General features: G+C 28.4%; 1 protein-coding gene across 1 annotated transcript; it reads right to left on the bottom strand.

Annotated features, from left to right (window-relative positions):
• Positions 1-3,441: 3,441 nt before the first annotated feature.
• On the bottom strand, positions 3,442-13,222 carry LOC132921707 (circadian clock-controlled protein daywake-like). The gene is made up of 6 exons (XM_060984875.1): positions 12,468-13,222; positions 6,333-6,425; positions 5,634-5,781; positions 4,656-4,789; positions 4,430-4,579; positions 3,442-4,327 (listed from the first exon to the last, which is right to left on the bottom strand). Exons 1-6 carry the CDS (start codon positions 12,601-12,603, stop codon positions 4,170-4,172), a joined length of 819 nt encoding a protein of 272 aa, XP_060840858.1. The 5' UTR covers positions 12,604-13,222; the 3' UTR covers positions 3,442-4,169.
• Between the last annotated feature and the right edge of the window lie 321 nt (positions 13,223-13,543).

Genomic DNA, 13,543 nt, shown 5'->3' with positions numbered 1-13,543 from the left:
CTAATTATATTAAAATTGTATGGTTGTTTACTTAACTTTAACCTTAGTTCGCATATTATATATATTCACTATAAACATATCGAATAATAACCAAGATATAAATAATTGTAGATGAATAGTGAAATAATATGTTTAGACAAAGTTTAAAAAATAAATCTGAACGAATTATATAAACTACTACAAAACATTGCTTTGCTCACATGTCACAACAAGTTACCGTGGATGTATTTTTATTATTATCATAATCATTATTCTTAATATGAAAAACTAAACTGAACGAAAGTCTGTTAAAATCACACATATTTAAAGTTGTGGCTGTTGTTGAAAGTTTTTCTTTAGAATTTAAAAATCCACGTGGAAAATCTTTAGTTGGCTCATTCGTATAATACCACCAAAATTCGATTTCTATTTAATACAAATGATAAGTACCTAAAAATTGCAATTGAAACAGATTTATTATTTAATCGATGTTAGATTAATACATTCCTACTTGATTTTTCTACAAAGTAGTTTCAACACATCTGGACTATTTCAAAAATTAAATAGAAGTAAAAATATTTTTGCCCTAATTTTATGTTTATCGGCATAAATTATTTAACTGATAAACATATTTTTCATTTATCAATGTTCTATATTACATAATCGTACAATACAAATTGTACTACACTACTAGGAAAAATATAAAAGTTTAAAAATTGTATTTTATAAAAACAAAAAAAATATATCGATTTTTAAGCACAAATACAGGTTATTGATTTGAAACAAGAACGGAAAATCACACTCTACAAGCATGCAAACTCCCTGATTTCTGTGAGTTATTTTTAAATTTAAAATAATTATTACATAATCAAATTAAATACGTTCAAATTATTAATTTATATTACAAAACCATTTAAACAACACGTGATATAAATTGTGGTTTATTTATAAAAATATTAAGTAAATGTATGAAAATCTAATGAAAGGTATAATTATAATTTTAATGTCTATAAAACAGCATATTAAAGCAATGCATATGGGACTGCTCTAGGTTATTTGAAGACCAGTATGTATATCAGTTAAATGATAATATAATAAAATTAATAACAGTGTTTTTAAAGGGTTAAACTAGTTTTTCATAAAATATTAATATCTTTAGAAATTACAATACATTTTTTTTTTATAGTTCAGTACAATTAAATCGGAATATACATAAGTAGTAACTAATTTAAGAACGTTCTACTGATTACGTTGGGTCTGCATACGAAAAAAAAATGATCAACAGAAAAAAAAATAGGTAATTATATCAATGTTTTGCAATTAAAGAAACTAAAATTAAAGCAATTATATTACTTAATAGTCACTATAATAAGTAATATTAAAATTAATTACAATCTGCTTAAATCAAAATTAAACAAAATTGTGATTACACTACATATTATGTGTATCCAGTATTTTTAAAGTGTCAATAGAAAAAAATCTATTAAGAGTTATCGAGTGTACCTCGTCATTGAGTAGTCACTGTAATGAATGTGTTAAATACTTGTAATTGAATTACATTGATAAATCATTGTATAGGTACTATGAAAAACGATTCTGAGCGAAGACCGTCTAACTTTTAGGTAACCAAAGCTACCAAACAATTATTATTTTAATAATAATATTATAGTTTTAAATCTTAACAGATGTTCATATTTTAGATTTTTAACGGGGCGATAAATTTATTGATTTTACATAAATGGCCATTCGTAAATACGTAAAATATAAAATTAAAGGTCGTGATAAATTACTCATTTCACATTTACAGCGCTTCACACAATTTCTACACACAAAAATGTTTCGTAATCTTCCTATTAAATTCACACTCCCCTTTCCCACTGTGAATTATATCTTTATTATTTAATATCTTAATTAAAGTAAAATGTCTCAATTCTCTTTTAATATCACAACAACACCTATTTTACTAAAACTAGTAATAATTATAATAATTAAGAAAATATATATTGAGGTTGATGGCTTCTCGATGTATGAATTATCAATGTATAGATCGAATGTATGGATAACTTATGTTTCCTGTGTTGCATCATAAACATTGTTAATGACAGCTTTGTTATCTCTGTTCACATTTCAATCGATAGAGTGGCTACACTATGCAACTTTTGGAACTCCTATATTAAAACAATAAAAAATGTTTTCTGATATATAAAATCACATGGTAGTAAGAATAATAAAAATATTCAAATAAAATCAATAACTTCTTCGTTCTGCAGCGAGATATCTAAAATGCAATTTAAATATTTTTACACCGATATAATATAATGTATTCAGATCAAATACATTTTCTGAGCATGTTGAAGAGACATAAAATGGATAAAAGACATTATTAAATTACATATTGCTAAAATATTATTTTGCCTATTTTTACGAAGTTTTGTTTTTTAATATATCCCTTACGTTCCTATTTAAATAAAATCCATTCCTTCGTAGAATAAATATACTTAATTTAAAACTGTACTTACTACATTTCATAATACACAGGTATTCATTTTTATTTGTATTTTCAATATTCCTATTTTACTAATAATTAATTACAATATAAAAAGTGTTTTAGTTATATAAATATCAGTGCAACATATATTATAAGTTATACATCATAATAAAATATAAAATTTGCATACTTAATAAATCAATTTAAATTAAATTTTAATTATTTTTAGGAATAAACAATAAGAATAGATATCGATAAGTTATAATATGCCTGTATAGTTTGAAAATTGAAAACTATTGCTTACTTTCATGAAAAAATTCAATAGACATAACAAAATAATTTTAAAAATTAAAAGAAATTAAAAAAAGATCAGTTTTTGTTGAAAATCTGTTGAAATTATAAAAAAAAGTTTGTAATGGTTGAATTAATATTTTTTTAAATACGTATTTCGTTAGATATCTTTTAATTGCACTACTTAATCTAATTAAAATAACTCTCTTTATTTTTACTAATTGGCCAATTTTAATAACTTACCACTAAATTTCCAACACGTAAATAACCTGACCAAGATTAGATTATGTGTGTGTCTGACCTTGTTCTTCTTTCTCATTTTTTTTAATCACACATTTATCATTTAAATCTTGTGATCACTAGCCAAGGTCGATGTATTATTGATAATTTCAGTGAAATTCATGCGCAATTCTCAATTATTTAACAAAACCACCCCATTATTTAAAAAAAAATGTATTTTAATCATGTAAAAACATCATGTTACAATACTTTTAAAAAAAATATTAAATTTCTTTAAATTGAAACAAGTACATTCATAAATAATCTATATTATAGTATTTTAATATAATAGAGATTTTGAAATTAAACTGTTTAAGTAGGTCATTCTTGTTTTTTATAACAGTATTAATATTTAATATTGATAATTTGATTAAATATATAAATATAAAATAAAATAAAAAAAATTATTTTCATTCATTCTATTAGAATCTACACGCTAAATATAACTAAAAACTATACAGTAATATATGTTAATAGTTTTAATTTATAACGTTTCTCTTTCAGCATTTTAACTGCATTTTGTTTAACAAACTTGCATTACTAAAAAAAAAACATTACATTTATATAATGAGTCGTTAACAATAATTTTAAAGAAAAGTTTTGTCCTTAAAATTTAACGAGCTATATTTTCTTTTGGCACATTAAAATTGTTTATATGCAATGTTAAACATACCATTTCAATATTGCACTGTCACCCGGCAGCGCGTTATAATTTTCAAACATTTTTACTTACAATATAGATACAACTAATTCAAAACTAAAATAATACTCAAAAGGAAATTATAAATATATAATTAATATAACATTGTCGATAACACTACTTCTAAAGTGTTACAATTTAAAAAAAAAAATAACCCGTACGAAAAATACGACGACATAATACATCATAATATTATTATGTATAAGTACCTATATATACAAAATGGTAAATAGTCTACATAATAAAAATTCTATGTTAATATTTTGTTTAAAGTGTGGTAACTTAAATAAATAAACTAATTTAAAGGTACATATAATATTATGAGAATAAAATTATGCGTAATATAATGCTTAAAAATAAAATTATCACTATAGTAATGGAAATGTAAAGGAAATTACAAAACAAATGATAAACATGAAAATTTATAGAAAATTATTCAGAGTCTTTCAACCACACTTTAAGTGGGATTTGTAAAAACGCGTTGTTCAAGAAATTTTTGAAATGTTTGCCGATGGCTTGCGAAGCGGCAGGTTTCATTTCTTCAATAATCTCTGCTGAATTTTCATTCAAAAATACGTTCATTGCTTCACCTGAATAATAGCATTTAATTAATAAATTTAACTAATTAATAGTTTTAATATATTTTTTTGTGTTATAAATAATTTTAAAAGCATGGATTTCTGTAATCTAACCGATGACGTTTTGCATATTGATGGCATCTTTGATTTTAAAATCAGATTTCTCCAGTTTGAAACCAATTCCCAATCTTTCTGTTTTCATAAATTTCACTCCTTCTTTATTCACCTCAACTCCGTATAATTTTGCTAAGGCCGTTACGTTTTCTAAATTCAAAAATTATTTACATAAGCATCAAATTAATTCACCAGCTGTAAAATATTTATTAAAATGTTATCTGACCAAAGGACGCCCAAAATTCTCCTCTACTTCTAACCGGTAACAGTAATACGTTTCCATTGACATCATAGTTTCCAGTGGCTTCGATGTGCGGTATGAAAAGTCCTAAGTCTATGCGGTACTTGTTCATATCACTCCTGAAAATAATTTGCCATTAAATATATTAATATTTATATGCTTATTATAACAAATTGCTTAATAAATCATACATAAATAATAAAACCAATATAGATAATAAATGTTAATGACCTTATTCATATATTTTTTTTTTTTTGTATAAGATGATGTTTAATCTATTATCAGTTATGCAAAAATATCTATTTAAGATTAATATTTAAAAAGATTATAATTATACAGTTAATTTAAGAAAACGATATATACTCATAATATAAACTAAATTATTAAATTGGAGGTTTAGGCATGTGGTTCATTTTATTTAACGGTTGGACTGATTACATATACTCATAGTATATAATATACTACATTTGAAAAAATGTATATTATCATATTACCAACTTTATTGTCAATAATAATATAGTTTTTTTAAATAAGTTTTGTTGGTCGTTACATAAATTGAAAAATTAGTGTAGACTAATATTATACAACTGATCCGCAACCAATTGTTTGCCATGGACAATAGACATCGTATCATCAAATAAATGTTTGATCATCTTTGGTAAATACTAAATAATGAAAAAGAAATAATATTTCATAAATAATTATCTAAAATTAATATTTATAATACAAGTTCAATTGTTCGAAAATGAACTATATGTACGTGACTAAATAGATTAGTATAATAAATCGATATTAAAAAGTCATATTTTAAATTTAAATTGAACTCAATATATTATAATTACATTTTAAAAAGATAACATTAACTAAAGATTTACAAAACACTTGTTACGTCGATTTGTGTTGAACTATATTGAAAATTATTATAAGAGTATAGCATGACAATTACATAGCTTTAAATCTAACCTGACATTTAAAACTGTATAGTTGCTCGCTCCGTGTATAGTCATGTTACTGAGTATCGCCCTCACTCTGACCGCACCATGACCGTTTTCCATTTGCATTTTTGGTATAACCAATGGTTCAATCGGAGGCACGGTAAGCTCTTCGATTCCTAAGAAAAAAAATTCTTAAGTATAATATTTAAGCCCTACAGTGGCAAGTGAAACCTCTAAATAACATGAACATCGATCGAACAGAAATAAATGTCTGTTTTTGAGAAAGTCCTGTTATTTACGGGATGATTGCGTTAGATGTCTCTCGGGTAAAGGAATATATTATATTATTTTAATACTATAATGTACGTATGAGCGACAACTAAGTGCATTCAGTGGTGCACACTAGAGGGTTCTAGGGTAGCAGCTGCTACTCCTGAATTTTTTGGCTTGAAAGTTTAATGGCATTTTCGTGTAAAAATGATACTTAAATTGATATAGACACTGTTATTAATACATTTTCCAATAATAGCAGCATATTAGAAAAAGCATTATTGTACTAATTAATATTTATTTTTAGTTTTTGAAAGCGATTTGGTGAGAGGGTTATATATTTTCCATTGAACGTTCAACTCTATTTGAGTATGCGCCACTGAGTGCATTTAACTATTATATTAACAGATGAAAAAGATGCATTATTGTTATTTAAATAAAAGATATTATAGTATACCATTAATGAGGTAAGGACGAAGATGGTTGAACGTTTCTTTTATGCAACTATTGAATTGAACGTCCGCCTTACGACATGAATGAATGTATTCAGCTGAAACAATACAAATAATATTTATATATATATATTATCAGTGCGTTTTTAATATTAACCATTAATTTTTGTAGTTATATTTAAAAAGAAAATAATACTATATAATAAAATCATATATGTTATACTCGCGTACATGTAGGTATAAACAATGGCGGATTTAAGCGGGGGCCTGAAGGGCCTCACCCCGCCTATTGGCATAAGTTAAATAGATATTTAAAATTATTGTCTAGTTGTATGTATTTGTTAATTGCTGAAAAAATTTAAGATTTGCGTTTTGGACTATGCCCCTCCCCCCCCAAAAAAAAATTAAATCCTTGATCTGCCACTGTGTATTAGTTAACCAACTTTTCTCTAAAAATATTTTTACGTGTTCAAAGAATAATCAAATATGTACTGACTTTATATAAATATAGTTGGGTATATAATAAACCTATTGATTAGTAGGTATACATTTAATATGAACTTGAAATTTAATTTGAGTATTTAATATAATAATTTACTATGGTATTTTTTTGTTTTATCTATTTAGAATACTAAAGATTGTAATCACTCGTAACCAATTATAATTATATATCTATAGATGGACTGAGAGTGAAATATTTTTACTTATAGATTTCAGCTTATCTACAATATTAGAAATCAATTGTGTCTTAATCATTTCGTTCTCGTTAGATTAGTGCGAATGTAATTTAATTGATACTTCACGTTATTCTCTAATAAATAATAATGATAAAATAAAAGATGGTAACCATAGTAGTAAAGTTTAGTTAAACTAATTAATATCTTTATTTCATGTTCTTATCAATAGTAACGTGATGCACGTTGCTCGTTAACAATACTATTACATCAAATACCGTAATGTAACTAAAAATAATATTATGTACACATTTATAAAACAATTAAATAACACATTAGATGCGTTACATTATTTTAGAATCAAAATGTAAAGTATCCTATAAAAACAATAATCCTACCATTTTTACCACATTTTCCCTTTAACTAAAAATAGATATCGAAAACACATTGTGAAACATAACATTTGAAATAAAAACTTTGGTAGTATATTATACTCGTATAATAAAATTTTTATATATTTTTTTTTTACAATTAGTATACAGACAATTTAAATATTAAATTTAAATTTAAAAATTGAAAGTTAATTTGGGAAATATAAATTAAATATAAATTTAAAATGTATTGAAATAATTTGTATTGTTATTGTAAACATGTTAATTGCAAACATTGAAGTAGCTCTAAACATTTTGAAAACTACTATTTATAAATGCTTTATTTCTTATGGGATCTATAATTATTATAAATAATCATTTTACAAAATACGACTAAGACCTAAAATATATGATAATGTTTTTTTTATCTATACATTAATACTATAATAATTACCAAACGTCTTTGTGATTTACAACTGTTTTCACAACTCTATTTGAGCCCATATAATCTCTTCACAGTTACGTCAATAACAGAAAATATAATATTAAAAAATGCATCAACATATAAACTACTTATTAAACGAAATATTAGAAATAAACATATTATGCATAATAATAAATCTTTTTAATTTTAATTTATACAATTATTTATAAATACAGCTATAGCCCATTAATTGTGCGTATTACTTGTTATTTTAATCTTACTATTAATCAAACTTTAAATTAAATTATAATATATGTACACTTATTACTTATTAGACATTATCATATAGTAGTTGGTTTAAGTGTAAATTATTATAATTCTGTACAGCACAAATTTATTGTCCTTTCAAATATTTATATAGGATTGATTGTAGAATTTGTAGACAGTTTTTGACGAATTCAGTAACCGAAGGTAAATCATATTATTAAGGTACAAGTGTACCCACCTACAACCTTGATCTTATTCTTATTTTAATTGGTTAAGTTAGATTATCACATCGAATAATAATTATGACATCAATGCAGATAATCATAAGATCCAAAAATAACGCAAATCATTAAGTTCTAAAAGTCAAAGTCGAAACTACAGTAAAACAACTTTCATTGCCATGGGTAATTTGAATTCTGAATTACCATGTATCCATCAACTATGATGCAAATATAGATATATACTTAGATAGCTAGATATACATATACTTATGAAGTTATGACTATGCGGGTGCTTGACATTCCATTATTGATAAACGAGACAGGACAAATTAACGTTAAATTATACAACCAACCAATTATTATAATTATTCGGAAAATGATTGTAGTGTGTTCTATAATCCTATAGAGATATATTATAATAAATATAACTTGATTTCGCAAGAGCCTAAAACGTTTACACCTCTATAAGATCAGTTTACCTGAAGTTAATGACTACCAGTAAAAAAATTCTTAATAGACATTCGGTAAAGCAGTTGGTAAATTGGTAACCTGTAACCATCCAATATGAAAAATGTATGACGTCTACATTAGATAATAGATATATCGAAAGTATATTATAAAAACTAGATCAGGACATGGCGTATTGTTTTCATTTAAATTACCTAACAGTAGTAATTTTAAAATAATTTTTTTAGTGCAATCGTTACTGCATTTGGTTTTGCAGCGACATATACATAAAAATACATATATAATATGTGAAATGATAAACCATGCAAAAACACTTCTTATATGAACACTCGTAAAGTGCTCAATAGTGGAGGAGAAGGTTGAGGCTTTTTTAACACAGCGCCTATAATAATAAATATCCAGTCGATTATTTAACATCAATCAATTAAGTGACACGCGTAAGTATAAGTATGTACATATACCACCTATAGGTAATAGGTAGCAGTGTTTGTAATAATAATTATTAAAATTCGTATTTTTCAGCACGTACATGTATATACATATACGTATTCAATGTATGTATTATGTATAAAGATACCATACGTAACTACATAAGTTAGTCACACACATCTCCAATCCGACCGCTGTCGCTGCCGTATATCTACAACAGTTCTATACGATCGTTGGTTTATTTTACCACGGATTGCTGCAGCACCGGGTATTAAGTAATAACCGCGCAGTATCGTAATCGCGCGCGCTTTCACTTTCCGAATGTCCGGCCTGTGACCGTATTTCCGGTGTGTTTCCGGTCAGCGGCAGATTTTCGGCCAAAGAAATAACCTCTGCTGTCAAAATAATAATAATAATGTGAACTTTTTTGGCTCGTTCTAGCTTCGAGTAACTATATAAGTAGAACTATGCAATATTATAATAGGCGTTGATATGTTTAATACGCAGTGGACATATTTTAATACGATCGGTTAAAAACGGTTTTATACTCCATTCGCTGAGCCCTTGACCCCGTTCGGTCAAGTATAAATTATAAAAAAAATGTACACTATAAATGTACATATAATATACCACCGAGTATTATATATGATATGTGTGTGCCAATTACGTCGTGGCCGTTATTATTACATACCTATATATAATATATCTGTACATCAAGTATTTGTGTGTACATAAATGTAATAATATTATTTAAATATTTTAAATGTTACGGCAGTGAAGATATTTGGACGGGTAGAGAGAGAAAAACTCGTACACATAACGCACACACATACGCCGTGTAATTTATATGGATTTATACAAGCTCTGCTGTCGTCTGATGTCATCGGTGTTGCGTTGACGATCATACTATATAATGTTAGTGTTACTATGAATTATGATCGAGATTGGAAATCGATTTTAAATATCGATAAGTCGTTAAAAATCTTTTAAAAAATCAAAATTAATATTCAAATTTAAAATATTTGTTAACGATATTCAAAATGTATAGTGAAATTAAAATAAAATTAAAATAGATAATTTATATAAAAATAATAAATGTTATATTTTTTATTATAATATACAAATCTATTCAACAACATTGAACGTAATGTGCTTCATCACTAGGTAAAGATATTTGTTAAGATGTAAACAATATAGAATGGTGAATCAAATCTAGCTAATCAAAATTGAAACTAAAATCAAAACAAAAGAAAGAATAGCAGAACACAATTTGACATTGTGCCACAGTTTATAAATCATAAAATCATAACATAAATATTCAATACATTACTTTTAAATTGAAATCAGAAAAAACTAATTTAAATCAAATTTTGAAAATTTTTATTTCGATTTCAAACCCTGATTATGACAATTATTGCATTAAATTATCTCTGTATCCGGGGGAAGATGGCAACGGCCGGATCAGCGCCGGAGAACCGGCTGAGGAGACCGCGAGACCGAAAGCCAACCGTTATCGTATTTTATATTATGTATGTTACGTCATCGTTGTGGTACACGCGCGAAAAATAAAAATTAAGCAATGCGCGTGCATTATTGTCACCCGCTGTTGGATAATCACTCGTCTCTGCAGCATTAACAATGATAATACATGATATGGGCAAGTATATTCGATTTCTGGTGTGTCACGCGTATAATAATAATACCGACACCGCAATAATTTCATTATCATTGACATATACGGTTTGTATTTTACACAACTTTTCGAACAAGTCCGTCAAACAGTAGATAGATAGTAGATACCTATAAAACAGGTGTAGGCACAACAATTGTACAATATAATATATAGGAGTAGTATGTGACATTACGACTCGCTGGTGTTATATAGTGATGACTGATGATGACACGGTCGCTACAAAACCTCAGCAATATATTACCAGAGGAGCCTATCGACTATAATAATTTCCATATTGATTCATCGCAGGACTGAAAGAAAAATCTCAAAATGTAAAATAAAATTAATGTGTAGACTAATCGATCGGTTCTTTAAAATCGAATACTATTGCCCGTGGGTTGCATAAACAATCACTAAACTTTTAATGAATAAATGAATGAATGCAATAGTCACTATAGCAAACTAATAGTTCTCAAACACGATTTAGTGGTCCATGATTAGATTTTAGTAGTCCATTAAATTAATCAATTTCTAATGAAACCCGGCAGATACATATAGTGCATATATTATTATTGAAATTCCATTCCCTTGATATTATTAAAATAATTAAGCGCACCGATTTCACTGAACTAGTGAACTCTATGGGGAGATAGCTACCTCGACGATCGACTACTAGTAGCTTAGTTTATAATGTTGAATTTATTTTGTCAACATACCGAATTAAACCCTACTACGAGTCGTAAAATGATACCGGTTTGTCGAATAAAAGGAAGTGAATACAAAATATAACGCAGCCTATAATTATAGGTGCGTGTGATATCAAAGCTATCGTCAATAAAACTCGTAAAAAATAACTTATCTGATGGCTGGTGCACTGCACAACGGTTATTATATTATATATTATGTTAAATCATAAAAGTAAAAACACGTAATTATTGTTACTGTTCGTCATTAAACAAACAAATCATTTCACGGAACAGTCTCGATTTATGTAATAAGTATGCAGTACCTACTTATACATATATATTATGTATATATAGTATATACATACAACCTATTCACCATATGTGGGCTAGAATAAAATCTAAATCTGATCAAATAAACGTACTTAGACATAATGACTTATGACACCCATTGTAAACATAGTGTAGTACTTGTCGATATATTATTTAATAATGTTATGTCAAAGCACAAACGACGACGTAACGAGATACATAATATAAAATGAGAAAACCCGTTCAAACCCGACAATAGGTTAGGTAAGAAAGGTTTAAGTATAATAAAGTACTTTCTACGACAGATTTCCGCGGACCACCGGGGTACAGCAGGCGCGTATGCATTTTTCGGCGTACGACTTAACTGTACAGTGTACGTACTTACGTGTATCATTATGATGTACACAGATTACAGACTTAAACCCGCCCGAGTAGACGTAATTGATTACCAAGAAGGTATAATAATAATATAATAAAATATGATATATAAAAAAGTCCAATCGGACGCAAATAGTATGAACGGGTAATAGTAATAACGATAGCACGCCCAGGCGGCTACAATTAAACAAATATTTTATTAATAGCTGTTGCAATATTGCAAGTAGGTATAGGTACTCACGTGTGGCGTTCACAGAAAGAACGGCTTCGGCGGGCTGGAAGAAGGTGGCGATTGCGGTTATCAACAGAGACGCCCGGACGATGAGTGTCAGCGACACCGGACGATCGGCGGCGGCTGTGTACGACGGTATCACCATCCTCCTAATTGTACGCGCGCTAGGGCTTGTTAATGAATTTGCGTGTTTTTGTTTTTTTTACAGTACAATTGATCGTGTTGTGTTCCGCAGTGTCCGGCCAACTGTGACGCTGCCGTGCGTAGTGCAATTCGATTTTGGTATACCTAAATCGACTATTCCTAAGCCAATCGCCCCACACACACGGATGGATGTGCTGGCCGATTCATCGCGAACAGATGAACAGAAACAAAAGCGAATCGATTGACAAAACAAAAAACACTAAAAGGACGCGATATTATGCGCGCTGGACGTATATAATGATATTATAATAACTAATAAGTAATGTGTATATTATACGGGTACGGCGTTTTTCAGAAATAGACCGCGAAACGGCGCGTAAAATTTGTTTACGATCTCCTTTTAGCTTTTATTTTTTCTGATTCTCCTTTGCGCGTAAGCGGCAGTACTGTGTACCTCCACGGGCGGGCGATATGATGACGAATATTAACTGTGTGATATTATTATAAGAACGGAAGACGGCGACGTGTTACGGTGCGACGTTATGGCCGACGAGTGCGATCGGTTCGTCGACGATAGTGAAAGTATATCGCGGGGGCTCGTACGTCGAGACTGTCGTCGTCTTGTCGGTACGGTAGTGTGTACGTCCGCTGTCTCACTCTCTCTCTCTCTCAAACTCTCTTTCTCTCTCACTCTCACACACTCACATGCATTCCGTCACTCTCGCGCGCTGACGCCTCTCCGTCTGTCGCACGGCTATTTCTCCATTTCTACCTCCCTTCGTGTAGACTGTCTTTACCAAACAAATCATACGATTATTATGTATACGTACCATACCCATGCCCATCGCAGCCACCGCCACAAAAATAATATATTATACGACTTTATGGAGTCGCGTCGGTTGCCGTGTGCGTTTTTATAGACCGTTGCGTAATACTATAAC

The sequence above is a fragment of the Rhopalosiphum padi genome, chromosome 2 (assembly GCF_020882245.1).
Source record: "Rhopalosiphum padi isolate XX-2018 chromosome 2, ASM2088224v1, whole genome shotgun sequence".
NCBI lineage: Eukaryota > Metazoa > Arthropoda > Insecta > Hemiptera > Aphididae > Rhopalosiphum > Rhopalosiphum padi.
This window is presented reverse-complemented; position numbering and strand designations above follow the sequence as displayed.